The sequence below is a fragment of the Temnothorax nylanderi genome, unplaced genomic scaffold (genome assembly GCF_030848795.1).
Source record: "Temnothorax nylanderi isolate EJ_2023f unplaced genomic scaffold, tnyl_v1.0 TNYL_tig0093_pilon, whole genome shotgun sequence".
Classification (NCBI taxonomy): domain Eukaryota; kingdom Metazoa; phylum Arthropoda; class Insecta; order Hymenoptera; family Formicidae; genus Temnothorax; species Temnothorax nylanderi.
In genome coordinates, this window is record NW_027249155.1 from 454,541 (window position 1) to 482,068 (window position 27,528).

At 35.9% G+C, this 27,528-nt stretch overlaps 2 protein-coding genes across 11 annotated transcripts in view; both read left to right on the forward strand.

Annotated features, from left to right (window-relative positions):
* Positions 1 to 21,796, forward strand: part of LOC139775114 (uncharacterized) — a 29,433-nt gene extending 7,637 nt beyond the window's left edge. For 3 of the 5 annotated variants that reach the window (XM_071710874.1, XM_071710876.1, XM_071710875.1), the window contains exon 7: positions 1,476 to 10,095. In XM_071710874.1, the coding sequence (XP_071566975.1) occupies positions 1,476 to 2,068 (593 nt within the window). In that variant the 3' untranslated portion in view covers positions 2,069 to 10,095. Of the gene's footprint in view, positions 1 to 1,475; positions 10,096 to 12,209; positions 12,389 to 12,829; positions 13,050 to 13,179; positions 13,295 to 13,410 lie in introns of those variants that run through there. The other 2 variants (XM_071710877.1, XM_071710878.1) reach the window with 2 other exon arrangements.
* Positions 21,797 to 25,158: 3,362 nt separating this feature from the next.
* The window catches only part of Dscam3 (Down syndrome cell adhesion molecule 3), a 98,511-nt gene continuing 96,141 nt past the window's right edge, over positions 25,159 to 27,528 (forward strand). For all 6 annotated transcript variants that reach the window (XR_011718754.1, XM_071710947.1, XM_071710942.1 and 3 more), the window contains exon 1: positions 25,159 to 25,228. The gene's annotated coding sequence lies outside the window, so the exon portion shown is untranslated. The remainder of the gene's footprint in view (positions 25,229 to 27,528) is intronic.

Genomic DNA, 27,528 nt, shown 5'->3' on the forward strand with positions numbered 1-27,528 from the left:
CCTAGCCATTACATCACAAATGTCAAATGTGAGTAGAAACAAGGAAGCAGAAAGGAATCTTGATGGTTTGAAATGGTAAGCTCGTGTGTAGCTCGGTAGGTCTTGGTAGGTGGTAGGAGACATTTGACACTCGGAGGCTGTAACAGGCCTGAGTCCACAGAGTGCAGTTTGCAGTTAAGCAGCTGTGTTGTATGAACGTTACCGAAATAGCCCGGAAACTTAAATCATTAACAATTAAGTCCTGCGTGTACATATTCAAAAACAACCCCATCCCATTATGCTTTATAATTTTTTGTTTTCCTGCTTCACATGTATATTAATGCGTATACATATATACATACACTAAGTTGCCCTGGTAAAATGTTTAATATAGAAAGAATAATTGCTTATTAAAAAGTTAACGCTCAGATAATATTGTCAACAAAGACTATCTTATAATCATTTGCTTTCTCGTTTACTAATTATAAATGCTATATTTACATGTGACAAGTTCTTAAATTGGCTTGTACATATTGCTTTAGATCAAATCAATGTAATATGATAAAATGATATGATTAGTGTTATACATTTTTCATGCACATTATAATTGCATTAAAGTCTAATCGTTGATGAATAAACAAATAAAAGTGCAATACGTGGGATTTTATCTGTAAAGCCCGTATCAGACTACGAATTGGGATTGAGATTGGATTGAAATTTGATCAATCAGAGCAAAGTTCACTAAACTTTCACTCACCTGATATCAGTTTTCTTTATTCTGATTGAATCAAATTTCAATCCAATCTCAATCCCAATCCGTAGTCTGATACGGGCTTAATTGTATCTGTGACCACCCTATAGTGTTGAACAGCTTATTGATGCATTTATTCTGAACTTGTATAAAGTAATTTTGGACTGCTATCTCCTTTTTTTATTACAATTAATTTGTTACAATCAAAATCTACATTTATTTATCAAGTAATTTATAACTGATAACAAAAGTCATTATGCTACCACATATCAAAATGAATGACGAATCTGTGTCTACATGTCTGTAACAATATATCTAATCTTCTGTTTAGAAGTACTATGTTTCTATACGTAATAGAAAAGAAATTAAAGATGTGCAGGGAACATGCAAAAACAAGACTTTCACTAATTTACTGGTTCTCATTATTCATCGATTCATGCTTACCATTGTTTTCAAACTATATGTTTTTTCTTACTGCATTACCATTGTTTTGTCTGCCAAACATATTTGACTCATCGCATCCTTGCAAGTGATACTCTTGCGGGGGGATCCTTTTTGTACTGTACCGTGCAGGCAGCAAAAATTGGGTAGCGCTAAATAGGGTTGTTTGCTGGTTGTTGCTGTCCTGTGGTGGGTGGTATCATTCTGATATTATACGTGGTGTGACAAGGCGTGGTGCTATGCTGTGGTAACGTGCAATGCTGTGGGCTGCTACCGGTTAGAGCAAGTTGTGTGTGTGTTGCAGCTGACCTGCGTAAACTGCACTCGCTGGACCCACGCCCCTGTCCTGTGTGCAACCGCATGTACAGTAACTTGTCCAACCTGCGGCAGCACATGCGCCTCATCCACAACCCTCAGAGTGTCACTTGCCCTCTATGTAACAAGCCATTCAAGACCAAGCTGTACCTGAAGCGTCACCTGGTCAGTTTCCACGAACTCAGTGTGGCAGACAGGCAACGTCAGGAAGAGATCTACCAACATCAAGTTAAGGTTCAGGTCCAGGGACAGGGACAGGGACAGGGACAAACGCAAACGCAGGTTCAGGGAGGAGCTCAAGCTCAGACCCAAACACAAGTTCAGGCTCAAACACAAGCTCAGATTCAAGCTCAGACTCAGGTGGATAATAAGGTGCTTTTAGCGGCTCCTGCCCCACCTGCCCGGGCTACTACCGAGGAAGGTGGGGCTAGCGGTGGTGGCAACAACACCACCACGGAACCAAAGCTCAGATCGTATCAGGCACAAGCTGGCGATAATGCTTATCCGGTAGAGGTAGCGCAGATTGGTGATTCAAAGCATTTTGCTAGTGGGATGTTGCAATTCGATGCTACGTATCACTAATGTGTGTACAGGATTTATTTATTTTTTATTCTATCGCGCCCAGTATCATTTTGTGATATAGTAACGAATCGAGTTTATCTTTATTGTTTAGTGAACTTGTGATTCAATAGGAAACGTATCTTCGTAGTTGACCGACAAGTAGGTAGATATAACGTTACGACACAAGGCTGATTCCGTATTTAATAATCAGGTCCTGCGCCTCCCCTCAAAGTGCGCAGGTGTATAACTTATAATTTTTAATCTTTTGAAATGCTTATGCAATTCTTGTCGCACGAACACGAGTGGAGGACAAGATGTCAAATCCGATTGATCGGTCGCGTACTTGATTGTTTTCGTCCGTAATAAGACGCCTACATAGATCATTCGAATGATCATTCATACGAAGGTCGACAGTGTATATAGGTTTGGGAGACTAGTTTACATATAAAAGTCCCGTGCCTATTCATCGTAAAGATGAACGCTGATGAGGGAGAGAACGACTAAAATGCCGATGGTGGAGCAGCCATCCCACCTCGTACTGATAATTCTGCAGCCGGATACTTGTTGTTTTATTTAATGCTATACAGTGTTATACAGACTACAGATATTTACTACAATATTATATTCTTACAGAGGATTATATTTACTTTATTATTGCAACGCAATGTGCAATGACATAGCTCGTACATGATATATTTTTCACATGCATACATTGCAATATACAGCCAATTGACAGCTCAACAGAGTAATAATATTTATTATTAACAGTTATCAACAAACCGTGATCGCAATAATGCAGCAGATTGAATTTAACAATATATAATAAGAAGGCAATGTCTCTGCTGGTTTCTTGTTTCTAAGTGTGGAAGGCTTGCTTTTTAAGTACTTCTACCTCAATGGTATGTACCTATATTTATGGAAGTAGCATAAGGATGCTTATATTTCTTTCTTTATTCCTGTAGAGATTCATAGATTATAATACTCTCACAATATTTACATAATGTATATGCAAGTTATATTTTTGAGTTTGTATTTAGCTTTTAATTTACTTTAATCCTTATCGGGAAACAATTTTTTGAAAAATATTTTTAATGTTAAAACAGTATTTATGTATCAAGAAGCATTTCGTGTCAAATACATACATATAACTTTGTAATAGAGACACTGCATATCCTTTACAGGAAGGAAAATTGTGTTTTTTAAATAATATATTTTTAATAAGATTTTTTTTCAAAAGTTTTTGGCATTAATATGCATCTGTTGTAGTCTTAATATATATTTTAAATTTAATATTTTTGTTTCCGATGATTCTGATAATCGTCAGATTCTGCCTCTTTCTACATGCAACTTGCTTCTGTAATCTTTTACAGAATATTCACACAATTTCAGCTTTCTATATAAAAGTAAACCAGCACAGATATCTGCCACACAATTCCATAGCCATAGTACCACACAGTACAACTCAGGATCTTTTATATTATATTTTACAGATGACAATAGTTCCATAAGTACGATTTATAATAGCGATTCTAGGAAATGGGGCACAGAGTATGTTCCCTAGAATCGTAACTTTTTAAGTCGTACCGTTCATATGACAGGCTCCTTACCTCACATACAATCAAATTACTAAACAGATGCAGCTATATATTATTAATAATATATTTACATACAACAACTTACAATAGTACTGGGACGTTGCAACGACTGCAACTAACACAGATTGCCGATATTATATAAACGGTTTTTATTATCTGTTATTACATTGGTAAGTGATTGCAATGTTTTTTTACAAGTTAAACGTACTACGAATATACATTCAAGATTTTTGTTTACGATATGAATGGATGCCCAGCACAACTGACAATTAGTACCGAAATAAGATTAGATTATAAATGTTGCATATCATATTATAATATTGTTATACATTTGCCAAGCAGTGTTACATTCATCAACTCTCAGGCTTTGGATCATACACGGATTTCATTCCACTTCTTATCGATACTAAATATATTTCTTGTAATATTTTCATTACAATACCATATGTATAATATATATTATAATTATATATATATATATATATATATATATATATATAATAATGTATATTATATTTAATTATTTATATATTATGTATAAGATATAATATTATTTTGTTATATGTAATATATATATAATTATATAGATGGAAATCCAGTTATTAATTTATAATGCAATATCTTGTAGAACAAGAGAGGAAGACAGATATTTTTCGTTAACTTGATAAAGTATCACACACATTTCTGGTTCTACTACTAGCTCGCTTTTTTTGTATTAGCAGTAAGTAATCTACGATTGATATTATTTGTAAGAGTATTATTTATGAGAGAATTATGTTATTGAGCTACTTTTGATATTTGCTTTCAATTATTTTGGTATCTACTCGATCCTTTGCCTGAGATCCATATACTGTGTATATCAGAGTGATGTGTTACAGAATGTCACATAATAGTAAGCATCATTTGACAGGCCGGACTTCGCTGGGCATTAAAAACCGGTTACCTAGCTAATATCACAATACAATTTCGAACACTCACTGTTATAATTGCGATTATATTACGAATTCAAATGGTGTGCAAACATTCCGCAGCACGGAGACAGCAGAGAACAGAGAAAACAAGAAAAGTAAAAAAAAAAGAAAGAAAGAAAGGGAGAAAGCAAAAAAGAAATAAAACGATGATATTATCGATTGAACGAGCACACTTACAGCTAATAGAAGAAAACTCGCAAAGAACTTTGCATAGTATTTTTTGGGTCTAACAATGCAATTTACCGTATATTAAATGAAAAGGGGTATTGGACGACACACACCGTGTCGTGAAAAGTATCTCTTAGTGATGAAATACGAAACAGTACTTGCCATTTTTCCAAAAGAACTCGATGAGTAGGTACAGCAAGCTCACTGAAAAAAAAAAGTATCTTTTGTCTGCGATAATAAGTTTTAACTTTATCCTACTGCGATTTAGCATTTGTATCATGCGTTGTTACGACTATTATTGCTATTACGATAACTACTACCGCTATTATTACCAATATCAATACCACCACGACTACTACTATTACTACTACTACTATTACTATTACTACTACTATTACTACTGTCCTACTACGATTACTATTATTATTGTCGTTAATCCACAACTTTGGACGTATGTGTATTATCTCGAGGATGATTTATGTTCGAAAACAAATGTATATCTGTTTCCTGCGTCGCACGTTACGGCGTACGTCGCTTTTCTCGATCATAAAAAACCATTATATTTTAGCGCATTTAATTATGTGTTGTATATATGTAAATTATTATGTAATTTGTATGCGCGTCACAAAAAAAAGGTAACTCGTGTATTCGATCGCTAGCTGTTACTAATATAGATGTAGCTGTAAGGAATATTACTTTGACGGAAGGTGGTAGAAGGTTTCTCTTTTAAACGATGGACATCTTTCTATCTCTTTGCTCGTGGTATTGTGAAACGTATTTCGCAACTGCAATTTGATATACATCTTTATTTATTCATTAATTTAAAATGAAAAATTTAATTCTAGTCATCAAAGACATTTTTATGCATTCGGTGAAATTTGTATTTGGAATTGGTGTTATTGTCAGTATTAATATTTTAGAATTAATGTATCTAAATTGGAAGAGATCGATATTATTAAAATACTTTGAGAAAACATTTTTTTTGGAAAGTTTTGTTTTCGAAAATATTTTTAATCGACTGTTGTTTTTAAGATTGCGTGTTTGTTTTTAATATGTTTCTAATATATTTTCTAGATATATTTTTAATTAATATATATATATTATAGTTTAAGAAAACAAGCCCAGTGTGCAAAGAATATGTGGTACTTAATACTTTTAATTATCATCTCGTTATCATTATTATTATTTTATGACTAAAAAAGTCGTATTATCTGAAAATAATCTTTTATATTAATATATGAGATTGATATAAATTCTTAGATAGAATTTTATACATGAACGTGATAGTGTAACAACATTATTTTTAAAATAAGGCTATTGACCTATTGAGAAAAAAAGATTTAAAACTCGACTAAAATTGTGGTAATATTACAAACACAGATACAAAAAAAAAAATACATGGTGATGTCTTCGTTCGAATGAGAAACCACATTTTTTAACGCAATATAGTCTACATAATTTTTTATCTAAATTCTGTTCTCGATCATGTCGATCCTTAACGAGTGTACTTTTTCAAAAATATATAAGCTTAAGAGATAGAGTTAGATTTTAGTACGCTCGAGAGGCAAAAGTGCGAAATTTTCGATGTAAATAGCGGCAATTTTTCCAATATGACCGTATCGAGGAATATTTCGCTTCTAAAGTAGTCACACGCAAATATTTAAGTATGATATTTATTCGAATCATGGCGTATCCGAAGTAAGTTATTCTCTAAGTAAACGGGTAGGTCAATAGCGTTTTGTGCTATCCCACGTATAATTATATAATGGCAATCGCATTGCAAAAGTATACATACGACTGATTTTCGATGAGTGCGAGTGTGAGTGCGCGGTATGTACTGAATTAAGGCGTATAAGAAAGATGAAAGAGAGGAAAGAAGAAGTGAAGTACAGTAGAAATACTGGTACTTGGCGGAATTTCTGAACAGATAATTGATGAGAAAATTCGTATCGGCTTCCTCTTTGCCACGCGTGAAAGAAAAAAAATTTATATTCGCGTATGCGAAAAACGATCTACCGAAGTTCTCGATAGAAACTCCAAGATCATATGCAAGATTTATAGAAGAGTAAATTTTTCCTGTTTGCTTTAGCTTTTTGAAATCTAATGGGATAAGATTCCTCGATTTTCAGTATTTAATAATTCACACGAATCTTAAATGAAATAATATTGAAATGACATTTTGCTCATTAGGTATTTCTTTCTTTAGATATCTAGGTAGATATTCTTTTTATTGCAGTTCGATTTAGGAGAGAATTTTTTGTTATATTTTTTTACCGTTAAATTCACTACAAACTTGGGACAACTTGGCAACCAAGGAATTTTTGAAATATACAAAAGACATATTTTACAAACAACGTGATAAAAATTACCAAACAGATTGGTAGTTCTTGAAAAATTATTGAAATTTTCCTAGATATATTTTAGTAAAATTAATCAAACATATTTTACATTTTAATGTAATAGATATTAATATTTTTTATTATGGTAGATATTAATCAGAATAGCTCGCATAAAATTCTTCGTAGTACATGTTGTCCCACAACTACCATTTCAGGGTAAATTCTAAGAGAAAATTCTCTCCGTGTACTTATTTAAGTAGGATAAAAATTTAACAGTTGAGAATAAACATGCTTTTGCTGGTTCCTATCGAGACATTCGTTAGGTGTAGCAATTTTGTAGCGACAAAACTGATAGAATAAAGAAAAAATCGATGAAGTGCTCTTTTTAGGCTGACCGTATGGGTTCTACGAAAGTGACTTATTATTGGCTTAATGTAAACGCAATGGAAGTTGGCGGAAGAAAGTGCAAATTCTCCGATTTACGCTTTAAGATATAGACCTTCTTCTTGTTTTCAACAAGCAATTATCTGGACAGAATGAGCTCTGCATCAAAAAAAAGAACTCGAATTCATAATGCGACATTTACCGAGAGATGTATATTTTACTTTCGGCTAACGTTCCCGCTAAATATTTTCTCCATAAAGATTTGATACGCCACGATAATTTATTTATTGTATACTATGCGACACTGCGTTATATTTAACTGAGCAGTCGGTGATGGGCGCAAAGTGGTTTGACAGTATTTGGATACATGTGCAGACATTATGAATTTGAATCTGTTTTTATTATTAGACAATTTACATATTTTTTTTACAAATTTGAAGCTTTACGATCGTAAAAGAAACTGACAGAATATATTAGACAATACGTGATTTTTACTTCCAATAACATGATAAATAATTTTGATCAATTTTTACTAATTACGCATAAATGTGATAACAAAATAACCTTCAGATATAATCTCTATTTTCTATATTTTTCTATGATAAATCTTACTCATATTTCTTTTATTTTACACGTCAGATACGATTTCGTTAGAAGTGCTTAGAAATAGTGTTACGTGTAACTAAACAAAAAACTGCATTCGTGCGCATGTATCCGAGGCCCAACACTACAAGTAGCTTAAGCATCGTTCAGCTTGCATACGCTTGCAATTTACTGCACATACGCTGCACTTAATTTATCGGAGATTATCTGGAGCAAGACTTGAACCTTTGTGCATGGATATGTGCTGCAAACGCGATTTATTTATTTTTTTTTTTTCGCAATCGTTGCGGAGCGCAACGAGGGAAGATTTTTGTGACTGTTGTGATTACTGAACGAATGGTAAAGTTGTACAGAGGCTACCTCCATTTCGTTATTCGTTATAGTTTTTACGTTATTCTTTAAGTTTTAACACTATGTTATCACGAGATCGTAAAGAAAAAATATTAAGTGGATATTCGGAAGGATTAGTACAAAACGTGATATTTGGAAGATGAAAAGTATTATTCGTTGCCGTCCATTTTTTTATATGATAGAGTGATTTAATTTTGATCTTTACTGACGTTAATTGCTTCAGAAGGTATGGGACAAACTTTAGGGGATGGTGGATTTCATCAAAAGAATTAATTTTTGTTAAAGAACCCATGTCCTCCGACGCGTTCTTGTTCGAATTGCCTGTGAAGTAGTGCAACTCGCACGATAGCATTGCGCGTGACGTCTGACAATACTAGTCCACACATTCTTTAATTTTTGCATTTTTTTAAATTTTATTTACACATTTTATTACAAGAGATACTCAAAGTGCCTGCCTCACACCTGATTACATTCACCATATCTGTATAGCGTTGAATTTCTTACTGCTTGGAACATTTCAATATTGTTCCTAATTTGATCAAAAGCCCCCATGATCTTTTTAGTTATCTCTTTCCTAATGTCGATTGGAGTGATATACACCAATTCAGGTGATCGAACAAGGACGCGTCGGAGGACACGGATTCCTTAAAAAAAAAAAAATTTTTTTTGGTGAGACCTATTATCCCATAGTGTTTGTCTCATACCTTCTCTGAAATACCCTTATTTCAATATATATGTACCGATCCAACACAATTCACATTGTTAATTTCTACATCTTCAGATGTAGCTCCAAAAAAAGGATGATCACTTGTGCGACGTAAATCGGAAAATTTATATTACGAGCGGCGTACAATTGTCTTTTTACTGGCATGTGAATTGATAGGATAAACAACTAATTTATTTCTAAACTAAGATGATTTCAAAATACTTGAATCGAGTATATTTATTTTCGAAAAAGTACGTATTAATCGCGTGAACAGCTTAGTTGTCTCAATCCCATTTGCTGCTCGATTATTCGTGACAGAAGATGATTTAAATTTATTAGTCTAAAAGTCTATTCTAAAAAAAAAACAAAAAAACAAAAAAAATGCACAAACGGTTACCTCGAAGAAAGCTTGCGAAGGATCGCGCGGCACTGTCGAGTCGCATCACGTATAAACCCTATACATGTATACAACGTGCGTTAATTTTGCTAGCGACAGGTGCATCAAGTAGCCATAGATTTGTAATCAAGTGTGCTTTCCACCTCGCCCCCCCACGTTTTTGCGACACGCAGACAACACGCGAGTCTCATTGTTCAATCGCAATGTCGACGGGGCCCGTCCTCGTCGTCATTCGATCGGCATGGGTCTCTCGCAGTTCTCGCAAAATATGATACTAAGCATAATCCTATCATAATAGCGATGTTCCTATCTTACGTTCGTGTTTTTTGTACGTGTTTCGATCGCGAGAGAAAGAAAAAGGAAGAGAAAATTATCCCGCGAACCTTCTCAGCTACGAAAAAAAATAAGCTCTCGTTGAATAATTGCGAGACTTTCCGTCTGGCTTAGCGCAATATCCCGTCGTAGCGACTCGTTCTGTACCCGAAATTTTGTCAAACGATACATTTAAATAAAGTAATTCACATTTGTACGGAATACGTATTGCGTTATTTTTGCAAGATTGCGCAAAAAAGAGAGAGAAAGGAAGATGAAGTACGTTGCACTGAATCAACCATACACACTGCTTTACACATACATCACAATATATATGATATCTCTATACTTAATTGGAAGTGCACAATATACCCTGACCAAAGTTTGTCGACTTCTTTGAAGAGCTACAGCTGCGCTAGGGCACTTGTGTTGCACTGGGGAAAACACAATGAAGTCTTTTAGGCTGCTGTGCATGGATTGTAAACCACCCCACGGTCTATTATTATTATTATTCTATATTCTATAGACTATTATTCTCGTCTATTATTATTTTATGCTTATTCTAAACATACAGCATACATACATATTTCTGAACACGAGCAAACATATTAGAATGTCTGTCGGTGTACTCGCTGACATAAATGGACAAGTTCGAAATAGTACAACCACATTAAGACGCAACAACGGCCGATATCCGGAGAAAATAATATTCTAGGGTATCCTAAAGCTAAAACTTCAATTTAAGGGATTCGAGTTCCAATCATCACCTCAAGATATTGCGATATCGTAATTGTCTGATGATCGGGAATTCGGACTTAGACCGTGACCTAGACCCCGATCTTAGCAGCGATCGGCGAGAAACGAGAGAAGATGTTGAGGGAGAGGAGAGAAAAAAAAGAAAAGAAAAAGAGAGAGAGAGAGAAAAAAAAGACGAATAGAGGAGGCGGAGGGTGATTTTTGGCGGACGGCGGACGTGGATGGACGAAGGAACTAATCTAGATTGGTCGGCTGGTGTGTTGCAGCCGCCGGTTTCAATACAGAGGCAGCGGGACTACCGTCGTCGATAACGATATCGAGTGTTACCGGCGCCGTGGAGCCGGTCTGCACCTGGGATACCCCGCGACCTTGTCCGCGCTGCGGCCGCTTCTACAGCAACAACAGTAATCTACGCAGACATCTCAGATCGGCCCACGCGACCGCCCCCGACCTCCTCGAGCTGACGTCGCTGCAACGGAAAACCTTGGTGTTGCCGCCAAATTTGATCCCCGACATTTCCTCCTCCTTCGTCGGTGGACCGTAGCAGTTGTTGCCGATAGACTGGTCAGGTCGGGACGTTCCGACAACAGCAGTCTCCGCCAGGAGATGCTGTTACGACGACGTTTTTGAGTCGTTAACGTTAAACGGGCCTAGTCAGCCGATGAGTTCCTTCGACGCTGAGAATGGATCGTTAGTGCATTATTGACAGACAAGCACATTATATAACTATATAAATATATAACTACGTTCTTGATGTGAAATTAATGTTTAATAGAAAATTAATGAGAATTGTGTCTCTCTCTTTAGTTCAATATACAAAAAAATCGCGAAGACGGACAATGAAGCTGTCGCAAGACTTTCTTTTAGGAAGCTAAGTGTGGACAGAAATTCGATCACTAATGGAAAGCTCGTGGTGTTTTATTTTAATTCCTCTCTCCTCATGCACCCTCTTCATCTGCGCAATGGTTGATTTATCGTTTAAGAGATTGTTACAGTGACAAAATATTTAGTAATAACAATACCTTACAAACGTGTTGCTTTAATAGCGGCGACAGTTTAGTGAAAGTAATTTATTTTATCTGCAGAAACATTCCTGTGACTCTTTGTAGTATTGTAGTATCGTATAATCATTAAGTTGTTATTTTTATATTTTTGGAAATGCTGTACAATTTGAAATATTATGCTGAGTTTGATAAGTTAAGAGGCTAGGTACATTGCTATCTTTTTACAGAGAAATAAAGAGATCCTCTCGGAGAACAGTATGCGCGTATTCGGCTAACTCGAGAGATTTTATCAACTGACATTCTGCATTCTTTATTAAACCACTTAATATTTATTTTCTACTTATCTGCACATTACTACGAAAAAATGGCCTCTGAGTATTTCTTCCTAAAAGATAAGCGTAAAATTATTTATTTATTTGCTTTTCTACAACAGCAACCGTCGAGTTTGGTGTGCGTCGCAGAGATAAACTGCACGTAATAACAGGTGAAGCGCTGCCTTTTTTCCCCCACGGGGTTTACATATCGCTCGACAATCACGAAATTAAACGCATGTCCTTTCGAAATTGATGATTGCAGCGCGAAGAGTACGTCGCGGTAGGCCGCGGCTCGGAACCAGAGGTGGCAAACACCCATCGCCGTCCGTTCACAGAAACTCGCCCTCCAGGAGCGACTGGCTACCCTTGGACATGAGAACCACCCCGCCAGCGGCGATGCCCGCCTTCCGTGGATTTGAGGAGTCTTCGTCGGATGGTGTGGTCAGTACCGTGAATTTGATATAAACGTGCACTATTAAATCGTATTCAAATTATACTCAATTTGAGTAATTTTCAACCATTTCTATAGGTCGCCGTTGTTCCTACTTAATATATCGTTAATTTAAAACAATGTTAATTTAATTAAACTAATTAATGTATATGAAGTTAAAATAATATTGTTTTGTGTTATAATAATAAATTTCGACACACATGGTAATTAAAAGTAACAAAATGTTATTTAATTCAAGGTTTAAAACTCACCCTTTAATATTTAACAATGTAACTGCATTGCGTTACGTACACACGCACTTGATCTTTTTAAACTATTCTTAGTTTAAATGCCTTTGCTTATATATATATTTTTTTTATTTTTAGAAATGTAAATAACGCGGTAGTAATGTTTTACCAAATGTTAATGTGCTCTTCTCATGATTCTTGTAGGTCCACTTGGGTGAGGGTATAGCTGTATGCGAGGAACAACTAAGGGCCGTCAAGTGGAGTGACTATCGCAAGTTGACGCGTGGATTAGCCGCGATATTGTTCAGCCCGACGGAGCTGGCGACGTGCTCCGTCACCGGTCAACGTTGGAGCCGTGCCGGCACGGCCACCGAACGTCCTGTGAAACCTGCCCTTGACAAGGCTAAAGTTCAAGCCATTATATGTAAGTGCGCAATGTGACAAGAAAGCGTGTGTCAAAGAACGCGTTAAAAGACATTCTCTTTTCTGGACGCGCATCAACACAGTCCATTCTTTTTAAGCGTTAACTTGGTTGACATCTTCACTTGTTACAGCTTACGTAACGTCGAGGTTTCCATCAGTAGACGTTAGCAGCGTGAAACAGGTTTTGGCGTACAAGTGCAAAGAAAACTCCACCGCCCTTAAGATGAAGTCTATACGATACATATGGTAAGTCTCGGCGATTCTTTTACCACCACATTCGTACAAGCGGATTTTTCTACGTGGCCATGCGCCTCGAAAATTAAAAGTCCCGTCTTTCGTATTCCTTTCGTATCTAATTGCAGCGATAGACAGGATACGGACACGTCACCGCGGGGTGAGTCCGAGGACAAGTGAGAGGGGGTCCAGGGTGCGTGCAGGGTGCAGCCCGCCCCTCAGTTTCGTCGCGTCCTCCCGCACCCTCCATTCGATACGGCCCACTCGTCGGAGCGCTCCCGGGTCCAGCGAGGCTATGGTGATTATCGTAACAATAATAGTAACAAGCAGTGCGTCGACGGACGCTCACGGCGCAACCACGAGGAAGGGCACAGACGCGGCTCGTCTCCCACGTCATCCACGCAGGCAGGTCTCGAAAAGTTGATGCCTCTGCACACGCTTCACGGCGTATTTCATTCCACCCTACGAACGGCGACGGCCTCGTACATTTAATTGGCTGATTTAGCCAATTGCTGCATCGATGGAGATCTAATCCTAAAAGGGTAGGGTGAAAGAGGAGCGGAAATATTGCAGATCGTTTCGATATATACGGTCTAAACGATATTACAGAATATTCAACGTTCATTAACTTTCTTTATCTCTTTTTTTTTGCCGTGAAAATTTCCAGATTTTCACGGCGCGAACGGTCGACTTTTTCTCGTACGTTCAACAAGGAAAGAGATTAACATGCTTACAAATATAAAATGTACACCGGAAACGCGGTTTGCGAAGCACAAGCACGGTAGATACATTGAATAGAATGTATAACAAGCTGGCGTAAAATAATAGAAACGCGTTGTTTTGAGGGTAGAAAAAAATTATGAAGGGTGGAAATGAGTGATTGTGTTTGATTATATTGCAGCAAGATTATAGTCATGTTATATGGGATCTTAAACCATCGGTACGTCGAGTATACGCATCATTTTTGGAAGCTGCTAGTTGCCTCGTAGTGATTCAAATTATTCATATTTACAAACCGCGGCTGACAGCTTCGAAAAATTTGATATACATCGAGTAGAAAAAAAAAGAAACATCGAGTTAAGATCGAGTTTATATTTAAGATGTACATTCGAGTGTCCATGTCGTGAATTTGTTGGGACGAAGCAATCCTTCCCATGAATAACTTTTTCTATTTTCATTTTAATAACAACATCATGGTACACTATACTCTTTATCGTTGTTTTTTCACTTTAATATGATTATTTGAAAAATATAAGCGGTGAAAGAGCAGAGTGCAGAAGGAGAAACGTTTATTTTATGGGCATTCATCTACTTCGCAATACGGACATCCGATTGTAAATAAAAGATTTAAAAAAAAACTCGAGTTAACGAGACGCGACGAAGAATTATTACATTGGCAGCGTTCTTGCCTGAGAAAAAAAAATCGTCCCTTCATGTATGCGCGTTTCTCTTGCTTAACAGGTAAGTCTGTTTAACGCGTAATACATTTCTTTTCTGCAATAGTGCGGATTTTTCGTGCGACACGTAAAAAAGGGAGGGACGATTCTACGCAAGAATATATGTATATTAGGAAGATTTATTTGGTTTTGGCTGTGAGCTGCGACCACATGCGAGGTAGGAGATTCGTGTGGCTCTAATGAAAGAGAACGCACCCTTCACTCAGAGTGAAGGCGGGTGATAAATAGTGAGAAGGCAATATTATAAAGAAGAAAAAAAAAAGAATAAGAAACGTTAAAAAATAGCATGGTCGGACGGACCAGTCCGATCCTACCGGGATACAAGGGTAGACTTTCACATAGAGTATGCCTAATACATGAATACATAGTATAAATGTATAAATACAAAATAATATAAATATATTATTATAAATATTATAGTAATATATATATTACTATATTTAATATATATATTATTAACGAAATAGATGAACTTATATATATTATTTGTTGGGAGAGCATATTACATATATTACACATATTTAATATATTTAGGATATTTATTTGTTGATTTGGTGATATATATATATATATATATATATATATATATACACATATATATAATATATATGATTTTTATAAAGCCGGCGCGCGCGCGGCATGGAGAGGCCGGCCTATGAAAGCGTTAAAAAAAAAAAAAAAAGAAAAGAATCACAGCGAAGAAAATGGGTGCATACAGATTTTAATGATGATATGTATATGACGTGAAATAATTGAAGTGTTCTCGCACGATTGCAGCTTTCGTATCGATTTGATCGTTCCAGGACTTTAAACGGTTCGATAACAAGTGCGATCGTGCAAAACTGTCTTCTAAGGCACAGAGGTTTTAACAATTCTTTCTCACATAGAACATCGGAACAGTTACATGCGATTGCGATTTACCGAGTTGCGAAATTAGCCGACTGATTAAGCCCGGTTCAGATTGTCTGCTTTCGTCGATTAACAACGAAAGCGGGGGAATGCGCTTTTAAAGTAACCGCATGAAAAGTAACAGCAACGAGAAAAAAGAACTAATTATCGAGTTTAACAGCTAATTTGCTGTTTCAGCGCGATCGACTTTCTTAATGGATGGTATTAGAAATTTCATTAAAAAGAGGGATTAAATGTAGTACGGTACTGTGATTTGTTACTGCTCGTTTAACGATAACTAATCGAACAGCCTAAGATAAGAGCAATCCTTTTATCGCTGGCCTAATGTTACTTATAATCTAAGAGGTCCAATCGATAATACTTCCTCCTCTACCGCGTTAGGTCTATTAGGGAAATTATATTATGTTTATATGACTTAGTTTCTTTTTTTTCTTATTTAATCGTATACGGGTTAGAACGTGGAAAGAGTATTTAATTTAACGTAATTGATGTATTTTAATTTAGATGTTATGAGAGAGAAGAAATGTCATTCGGGGTGAAGAGAGAAGAGAGAGAGAGCGGGCGAGAAACACTGAATCGGCCTTAATTACGATACTCACTACAGCATCTATTGCAGAAACGCGCTCCAAGTGACGACGCATGTGTATACATACTGACATATATTCATGCATGCACATCGCATAACACACATACATGCTCCCATGCCCACGTATACACACAGTTACGCATCAAGCTCTCGTGTCTGCGAATATCCGCATTGACGAGGGATTGGAATGAATGAATTCTTTCTTCTTGATCTTTTTTCTTTTACGGGGATTATAAAAATGAAAATTTTTTCGCGCGAGAGAAAGAAGTTTCCGCAGCAAAGGGCTTTCTGATTTGCGAGTTGATTACGAAATGAAATGAATCTACTTCTCAAGCTGATGATTGCTAAGAGTTAATTGATTAATCGCTGAAAACAAATAGAAAATTTATTTAAGAAATGTTATATCGATTGCTGTTGTTGTTATGTATACATGGCCTCGATAACGAGAAACACCACGATCAAAATAAGTAACGAAACAATAGGGATGTGGAGAAAGATACGCATCCGTTCTCCTAATTAACGTACTTTATTTCATACCGTTCAATGAAGTTTGATATCATCACTTCAGCGATGCTGTTCTCTCCGTAGTGATACGTTTCGTTTCGCTAATTGGAACACTTCTATTTCTTTTTTCATTTCTTTCATAAAACGCAAATTTCTCTTGTTGATTTCGCGATCAGTAATGTCGCGGGTTTGCATCTTTTCGTGCTTAAACGTGTGCTACATACATGCTACAGAGCATGCGAAAGACACAGTAGAGGTACATCGTAGCGTTTTGACTCTTCGATCGTTCACGTAGTCATCCCAGAGTAGACAGACGAGCTTGTAAATAGTCACCGAATGTTATACGATTACAAAATAACGAATAATTACGACGGTGAAACGCCGCGGAGGGGGTATTTCTCTCGCGAAGTCGAACCCTTCGTGTTACCAAGCGCCTACCATTATACGATTAGCGTGTTGCTCTGAACGGAGAATGGACCTCGCGTGCAAGTCGTTAAAGTTAGAATACCTCGATTTTCGAGACGGATCAAAGTTAAGCGAGACGCGAAACCTTGGCCAAAAGATAACGGAGCGTCTTCGGTAAACCGTAAGGGAAAATAAGAGTGCCAACGCGAGACGTACGAAATTTCAAAGTCCACTTCTCTTTTCGGATCACGGGAGAGTATAGCGTGTGCATATTTACCTGTGTACTAATAAGCATACCGTAAAAACAAAAAAATTATTTCCAACGAAAAATATTGAAGGAACGGGATCGTTGCAACATTTACGCGTATAGATAGCTCGCGGAGTAGGTTTAAAAACAAAAAGGGTATCGAACGATGGAATTATAAGTGAGCGAGAGAAAGAGAAAGAGAGAGTGAGAGAGAATGAGCGAGAGCGAGCGAGAGTAGTGAAATTGGAAGAAGGAAGGAAGGAAAGATAGAGGGTTGACTGGACAAGTAACATACTCCATGCCTTATAATAATAGGTAATAAAATATGCGTAAGCATAAATAGATCTATTTAATTAGCGAGTTAAGAATTAGAGAGATCGTATTGTTCTGGCGCACCTGGCGATGGGAACTAGATTTTTAAGAACAGAACGGAAACAAATTTTTATTCGTCGTAACAGCGTACAGATAAAAAGAGCTTCGTGAGATTTAAGAAATTTTTGAGCGGCGTCTTAAATTCCCACCGCTCCGTGCGCGTCTTTGTAAATGACAAATGAACGCTAATCGAAATATTTGGGCGAACAAAGGCGCACGATGATCGAAACGAACGAGTTTCCTACAGATTATATTCCACGTGTACATCCTGCAAATTCGTTACATTTTCATGTATGCTAAATCGCGCGCGAGCGGTACATTTTTACACGAAACGTACAATAATTTGAGAACAGATAAGATGAATAAAAGCGGAGGAGTCAAGAATAAAAATGACGAAAATTGGCGATATTTGTTTCATTCGTCGTGCGCTTTCGTTTCTTTCAATTGTAGTGAGTAGTGAGCATCCCTAAGCGTAGTAGGGAAAGTGATGCCGCTAAGTCGAACGATGCTGCGTGATTTGGTGTAGTTTTTAATCGCTTTCTACGAGCTAGGAACGAAGTAATCGCGGAGGGGGAAGGAGTTAGACTACATATCGTAGTTTTGCGGCTTGTATGCTTTGTATCATTTTTTTTGCAGTCCCGTTTTATTTCGACTATTAAATTCTTCGTCAATCGTTTGCATACTCGCATATTACACTTCTTTATTAGAAATTAGATTTGGTATAGGTGATATTAGTATTTTTCCAATTAAACGTCAAAATTTCCACGATGCAACGATGCTCTTGGGTTATTCATCAGGAATCGTGATTGCAGTGCAAATGTTTTTCGATTGTGATTGACGTTGCATCTTTTGAATTAGCAACGAAGTTTTAGGAATCAGCGACGAATGTCACTAGTTGGTATGGGTATTATGATTTCTCCTCCTATATACACGCGCAACATCAATTACGAGCAATTTGCCCAAAGATAATCGCATCTCTTATGGTTACCGTGTAATGAAACACACATCGAGCGCTTTATCCCGTATATAGGTAACGCGTAGTCCCTAAAAGCTGTGAAAACGATAGCGAAGCAATCGATCGTTAATATTTATTTAGAGGCGCGATTCATAATAGGCAGTAATTTATCCTGGAGACGGATGTTTTTTTTTGTCGAATCTTATTTCGTTGAATATTAACCCTAATTAATGATTTACTTACAGAGTGGAAGAAAGGCTGGCAGACCTTGTATGTGGTAATAATGGATTTATATTTATGCAAATCTCTCGCAATATTCATCTGAATATTGCAAGCTTTGTATTTATATTATTTATATATTTATACATATATCAGTGCTTATATGAATATAGGAAGATGAAAATTAATTGGTAAAATAATTTTAAATGGATATTTTGTTTTGTGAAAGGTCCAGTCAGAATTTTCTTACACTGTCTAGGGCTGAAGCCCTTGTCTAGACTATTTCATACTCGTAGCATCGGCGAACAAGTTTCTGGGAATTCTTTGAGAAACGGCGAAACACAGTCATAATATCGTTATTAGAAGATTTGTTTTAAAGAATTGGGAATTTATTGGACAACTTTGTGCGCAATTTGAATAGTTTCTAAAAAGAGATTTCCACAGAAACTACTCGCCAGGAAAAGTAGCGTCACGTGGTAATACTTTTAATTTGCATCAGGTATCCATCTTGCTCGTCAATTTGATTTAACAGATTAACAGAAATTCTATAATTGTGAAAATTATAAAATAATTACAAATTATTTACAAAAATGATACATATATGTCTAGCGAAATGTTTATTTTTAAATCGCTTTAATTTAATTTAATACTCTTCGACACTTGAAGAAATCCCTGAAAAAACATTACGAGCATCACTTTTCAATCAAGGAATTGATACGGGAGACTATTCATCCGACAAATTATGTGATATATGTTTTCAACGCTTTTTCAGGGATTGCTCTAGTTAGATAAGTGGTGAAAGGTGAATGCAATTTATATGCATTATAATTCTTAGAGTATAACGGTAGATTGCGATGAAAAGTATACCGCTGAGCGGCTAGTGAGACATATTTATGCAATAATAGAGTAATAAGTAGAAAAAAAGTGCATAAGAGAATATTCACGCGCGAATGTCTCGAAAGAGTTATTCTGACAGCGATCGTGATCCCACGTGACGCGAAGCTTTCCTTGGAAACCGTTGGCAATATCGTCGAGGGAACTGCGAAGATCGAGATCGGGAGTACCTATATCCTCGATTTTCGAGAAATATTCCCGCGATTGTGATACGCTATAATAATCGTCAGACGTCTTAATCCGTTTAAGCGCGGCTTATTGTTCTGATTTGTTGTGTCATTTCGAACTTCTGTGTTATTTTTAATAAATCCATGAATTATTTTGTTTCTATGCCTATCTTTATTTCCGTTCGATCCCGGATTTTCGGTTCCTCATGTATTTTCTTCTTTTTTTTTTAGCTTTTGTAATTTATTTTACGAAAACAAATATGGCTAAAGTAAGAGCTATCTGTCTCTCGTAAATATTACAGTAGACAGATGGATGTAGGAAGAAAAGAAAAGCTTTAGGGATTGTAAAGGCAATGTCTAATTTCGGGGACTAGGATATGCTAATTTCGCTACCTATGTTTCTATGGTAGACCTTTATATATAACTAACATACTTGTGTATATATATAAATTAATATATATTTTCAATTTACATCTGTCTCATGATTTCGAGCAATCAGTTCAAGGATTATCGCGACACGCAGCTTGGTTCGTTCTCAGAGAGGCGTCACCTTTCAAGTCAATGCACGAAACAGCAGCAATAAGCGATACTGTTAATTAATTAGATATATAGCGTTTGTCGAAAAGCGCCAAGAAAGTGATCCAAGACGAACGGTAGACATTGCGCTTGCCGATCGGGCGCCAGCGATTCGGCAAACTTGTAGAGACGGGAACTTTGATGCCGATTTCGTTCATTGCTATGTACGCGAACAAGATATTTGAAGCAATACCGAAAGCAGATTAAAAAGGCGGAATATAAGAACAACGAGAAAAATGTTATGGATATTAATATTATGTGACTACAAAATGATGGTTCTCATAATACAATACAAGTTATCTCGAAAAAAGATAATATGAAGATGCTAAATAAGAAGTATCTTTCAAGAAATTTGCACTCGAAGAAAACTTGTCCTTAACGAAAATTCGCAACTAGCTATATTTGTTATGATTTTTTTATTTTTAATATTAAAAAAGCGTTTATTCAGTAAACTAATTAAATTAAGTTTATTAGATTAGGTTGAATTAATTTAATATAAATAATTTAATAAAAGCTAATATAAAGCATACACAATCTTAAAGTAATTAAAATTAATCAAAGATAAAAGTTTTATTGGTTTATTATGTTTAATATTTGGTAAAGAATTTAATTCAATCGCTAACATTTTATTAAATAATCCCTCGGTAAAATTTTCGTTAAGGATAATCGGAAGAAAATTTCGTGAGGGATAACGTTCCGTTAGAATACATGAATTATCTTTAATAATTACTCTCGTACAGAAACAAACGGATCATCAAAGTGTTCCGGCAAAGTTCGCCCGGCGCTCTAACGGCTTTAAATAATAATACCGTAATTGTGATAAAAATAGTTAATTAGTAGGTAAACATATACGATGTAACGATCGTCGACGCGATTACAACGACGATCCACGACGGTAGATAAGAAGCAGATTATCGCGAGTAAAATAAATGCATACAGGGATGATAAAAATATTACGTAAGACGTAAGAGATAAAAATCATTATTGCGTATAATCGACATTAAGCGATCAGATAGTTTATAACAAACCTGTAGACCAGTGATAGGTAGAGAAGTATATATATATATATATATATATATTATATATATATATAACATATTAACGAATATCGGACTACCACTGCGACGTAAACGAGTAAACGATGTACTTATACATATACATTAGTCAATGTTCAATGTTGAGATATTTATCTGAAATAAAATACATATACGTTGTTTACACCATATCGTCTATGTAAAAATATCATTTTTCTAATGTTCTAGATAAGAATGTCCTTTATTCTGAAACATATTTTAGGTGTCCTATAATTTGCACCAGATTTCACGATAGAATTCTATTTGTTTATAATTTTATTTGCCGTATATTTTGATGTATATTTTATATGCTGTGTGTATTTAAACATATATTTTATGTATGCATGTGTATTTCTGATTCTTTAAATGTTTTTTACATTGGCACACAAAATTATAAATAAAATATTTTAAATTTCAATCAATTATAGTTTATCAGCAAGCTTAAAGTCTACTTTAGATATTCTATAATTCACTTCGGAATACAGATAGAATAAAATTCTATCTGTAGTGTTATGTGTTAGGCTACATCAGAATATTTAGGTACACATACATATAAAAATCAGAATATTTACACATACATATATAAAATATATATTAAAATATTAATATACACGGCGTAATTATAAATAAAATTCTGTTCTGAATTCTGATGAGAATTAAATCCGTATAATAGCTCTCCTCTCCCTCGCCAAAATTTAATTTAATAGTATTTAACGATTAATTTGATAAAATATTTAATAATATTGCAATAATATTGCAATAATACGTTTTATTTATCTAAATACGTTTTAATATAGAAGTTTATTATTTGAATTAATTAAACATTGCGAACTCAAACGGTTTTGTTAATTAGTAATAAAAAATATTTTACTTTTATTGTACTTTAATATTATCTAGAATTTCTTTCGGAATGTATGGTTTGTGAAACGTTTAAATAACGTTAAAAAAATCGAATTTTTTTTACCATGGTAAAAATACTACCAAAAAAGAAAACAATATGCATGTGCCGTATAACGACTTTATTGTGGATTTCGTTATAAGTTAAAAAAAAAGATTCATCGTAAATGGTATCTCATACAGTAAAAATCGAGCCAAATCATATAACCTAGATAATATTTTATATAGTTTAAATATATAAATGTTCCTCACATTGTAAAGTGTGCAAGCATATTTACCAGTAAATCTAGTACAAAAGTATAGTTTACACATTATAACCAATTATACTCGATTTTAGCGCAATTGAGTATTAATATTTATCTTAAAGTATCTTAACATAAGAGATCCGTGCATACGGGAAGTTTAACCATTTGATGATCCACGGATTTATCAACAAAGCTTCTCGAGCTTTTCGCGAAAACTTTCTCCTTTATGCTCCTAACTTATCCTACTCGACATGATTTACGAGCTTACACTAATGCCACTCCCGATTTATACGTATTTTCGCATACATTCACGCTACTCGAGTACGTTTACAAAGCAAAAGGACAAATAGAAACACATGTCGAAGCTTTTAGGCGTGTTTATTTATCGAAAAGCGAAGTGGATTTTCAATATTTGATGAAGGGTCAAGTTGATAACTGTTACTTTAAAATTTTAATCTATTAAATATTGCAAATATTTTTATTTCGTGTACAAAATGTTTTCAAAAAAATAAAAATCATAAAATAAGTAATAAAAACATTAATATTCAATGTAAATCTATATTGTAATATTTTGTAAGCACGGGCAAATTGCATGGTAAGGTTTTTATCCATCATGGTTACTTTAATCTCTTTTATTAACAGAAATATTAAAATACAAATATTTTCAGTAATGAAACGAAAAATAATGCAATAAATTATTATATTACAATGTACATATATGAAACAGCTGGGCATGCTTGCATTTTACGATATCGGTTATGGATACCAGTTGCGAATCAAAATCTGCACAGTCGTTTGTAAGAAAAAAAATAAACGTATATCTGAAGTAAAGTCAATATTTCTGTCAAATTCTGAAAATGAGAGATATATGTCAGTTACTAAACATATTCGTATATATTGCAGTGCGTTATGCAGTTCTCGGCGAAATTCTACATGCCTCTTGTGTTATCCAAACATGAGACCATTATATGTCGGCCCGATAGGTATTCCTGCGAACGTACGTGACGTGTATTTGCGAAAGAGGGTTCGGAAACACGCGGACGGGCTCTGGGAGTCCCGGGGAAAAGTAAGTGATACAGAAAGTTTCGGCAGCTTTCGAAAACTTTTCTAAATCGCGAGGGACTTTCGAGATCCTCAAAGTCCGAGAACCGTTGATTCCTGGGGATTTGATCTCTCCTGAAAGCTGCCGCGCGGCCCCCGGAACGTTTCCTAAATCACAAGCTAAATCTTACATCGCGCGAAATCTCTTGGAATTTATATGGCCGCCGACAATGAAATATATCGCTGAACGAAGGTAGAAAACTTTTGGAGAGTTTCGCCGACTTTTTGTCGGCACGTCGACGGGGGTTTGCCGGCCAAACGATTACTTTTATAAGAACGAAAATACTCGTAAGAACGAAGGTGGTTTTGGAGCCAGTGGAGCTATGAGAGAAAAGTGTTTAGCGCTATCCGCAGTTTAGGATATAAAATCATTCTCTATTTCTCTCTTTTGGCTTTTCAGATAGCTTTTGGCAAACTTGTTCGATGTGGTCTATAAAGAATTTGGTTTTATGTCTTAATATATCTGAAACCACTTCTAGCTATCAATTTCTTTTATTTGTGGCCAACATTAAAATACGTTTATGTGAACAATATTTGTTTGATATTGAAAAATACGTCTCTTTTTATATTTTATAGATACAGCACTCTAAAAAAAATTTACATACGCAGATATACGAATGTATTTTAAATAATTATTTAATATGTTTCTAATTAAATAGTTGCGTAGTTAATTCTAATGACTTGTGATATTTGTTGTAAAAGCAGCTGTTGCTTTTAATATTGTTATAACAGTTTCGATATTGAAAAAGCATAGGTTTATTTATTTCAATGTCGCAATTATTCCGATAGATTTTACAAAGCAAGCTTTTGTGTAAATCTACATCCATATCTAGATACACTGAGAGAAAAAAATAACCGGACAAGTTCAGTTTCGATCGTCTCTGGGTTAACGGTATGAGAGATACCAAGTATATCCTATCTTCGTGCCCTATCCTCCCCCTGCGTCCAGGTGTTACGGTGGGGGTTGCGCACAGGGTCGGTAGCGGTTCGTATAGGGTGACGGTGACGGTTTCGAGTGACGGTTCGGAGGACGGAGAGTGCCGAACGGAGGAGGGTTAAAGGGTGTCCGCGTCGGTGGTAGGTGGTGAGTGGGGCGGTGGGGTCGAACGCCGGTGTGCGGCGGGATCCTCTCTCTCTCTCTCTTCTCTCTTTCTGTCACTCCCTCTCCCTCTCCCTCTCTCTCTGTCTCTGTCTCTGTGTGTGTGTCTCTCTCTCTCAACCCGGTCGGGGATGCTGGATCCACCGTCGGTGGAAACTTCAGTACGCGATCAGCCACCGACGTGTGTTTACGGTCCGAGGCTCCGGCGGAAGCGGCGAGAGAGTTGTTTGCGCTTCGGGGGTGAGAATACCTTTGTAACTTCTGTTCTCCACGCCGTCGTCGCCGTCAACATCTTCATCATCACCACCACCAGAATTAGGATCGGTCTCGCCTGTTATCGCCTAGGAAATAAATAGGCAATTTTCAGGATCGTCGCCGGTTCGAATGTCACGGATCGCGAGTTTTCATCCGGGACAACGGACCGCGAAAACCGCTTTTATCAACCGTTCGTCGCAAAAGTCGGCGTTGCGTTGAATTGAATTGAATTTTAGTGTAGCTAACTCTCCAGAATGTAGATGTAACAATGAATAATTGGCTTTAAAGAATGTTGATTAATTTTTTAAGTGGGTAAGCTTTTGTCGAATATTAATTTAGATACAGCGAATGACATTTTCGATATCAATATGAGAATCGTAATATTTAAAATTAGCAAAGAGGGAAAATTCTTAAAATAATATAATCGCTAGTAACTTATGCTGATTTTCATTATTTAAATGACTGTTCTAATTAATTCTTATTTTAATTAAGATCTGACAGTATCTCGTTTCTATAAAGGAATATGTAATTGTATTATACAAAAATAAGTGTCGGTTATCACTCACTTGTCACTCAGTACTCACTGATGCTGCATCTACCTTTTTATACGCTCTCATCAATGACTGACACTTTCTATAAATGCTCAAAGTTTGTTTCCACGAATTGACTATAACTCTCTAACGTTTAACGAAGGAAACGCGAACCAAAACAGTTTGCAAGCTGAAACAGTCAAAGTTTCGTTCGTCGCTTTAATTGGATACATTCCCCTCGTTCCAGAATAACGTATGGAAATTTCGCGAACTTGCCCACAAGTTGCCGAAGTTTCGTGTTGTTTCAGTGTCAAGGACCATAGTATGAGCGTTGACCTTAAAACCGTCGGGATAAGCGGAAGCGACGCCGAGAAAGCGATGGTAATGTTTTTGATTGATTTTCGTAAGAGCCAAGAAAGTTTAATCATACTTCTCGAGATATTGACAAACTTGTAAAACAGACGCTCGCCTTTGTAATTTAACAATCTATTGAGATGAAAAGATAATCTAATGAAGAATTTTACGGAGATTTCATGGAAAAGTAATTTTATTTTATATCATGTTTGTATGGCGAATTAAAAATCATCGTCATTCGATTAAAAGATTGAACGCGAATTGAAAATGATAATCGCTAGTACTACAGTTTCGTCGCGATTAAATATCCTTAATTACATTTTCAAAGAAATGAAAATTACTACCCTTACATTTAATGCTTAATTGTGAGAGCATGTTTATGAAATTAAAGTATTGCCGGTATCGTTATCGCTTTTACAAATTTCAAATCCATTATCAAAATTGAGAGCTGATTTCCTGCCTTTCCCTGGAAGGGAAACTCCTAATTAGCGTGAATTTCGGCTGAACATGGGAAATAACCTCAAGCTATTAACGCGTTTGCTCTCGTGATTGCGATAATTGATATAAATGATTTTCATGATTTATTTATTCACACAATACTTAATCTGGCAACAACAATTATTATTAATTCCGTGTAAAATTATTTCGAATTCAGAACGATATGAATTATTTTTGTAACAATGAAAGAAAACGAGATAACTGTTTCATTATTGGAATAAGATTTCATTGGTAGATTTTTGTCGGGGACAGATTGTCGAAAAGGTCACAGAGTCTGAGAAATGATCAATATCCAGAATAAAAAGTTTTTAAATTTTGTTTCGAACTAATTATTTTTTAAATCTTATTCGTAATCAATTATATTTTAGGATAATCAGAATATGTATATTTAGAATTATAATAAGGAGGATGTTCAGATGTAAGCATTTGTTCGTGTAACATTCTACTTACAAAAGTTACGGTTTGAATAACATTTTAATATCAAATTGGAAAATATATACGGTAAGATTAAAAAAAGAGAAAAAATATTAGATGTAGACTTTTTCGCTAATTTTTTATACTGTATAAAGCATCCCAATCGACAATATGAATAATCTCCGAACGCGTGTCATCCAGCTTGAATGTTCTTAGGCATGCTGGAGGATTAGGCATTCGACGATCCATTCGACGGATTCGCTCAACATTTCCGACATACAGGGGCCGGGAACGGGTATAGCGATACGCGGCGGGGCATTCGCGTCGGTGCTCTCAATGTCAAGGCGTTCGGTGATAGAAGTGCATCGGCTAAAAGGGTGGCCTGTCGCATCGGGGGTATCTGAGGCTCCTCGCGTAAGAACGCCAGGAACGCGATGCTCGGCACGCCGCGGCGGTAGCGTTGCCGGTGCCGATACCTGGTTTGTGGTA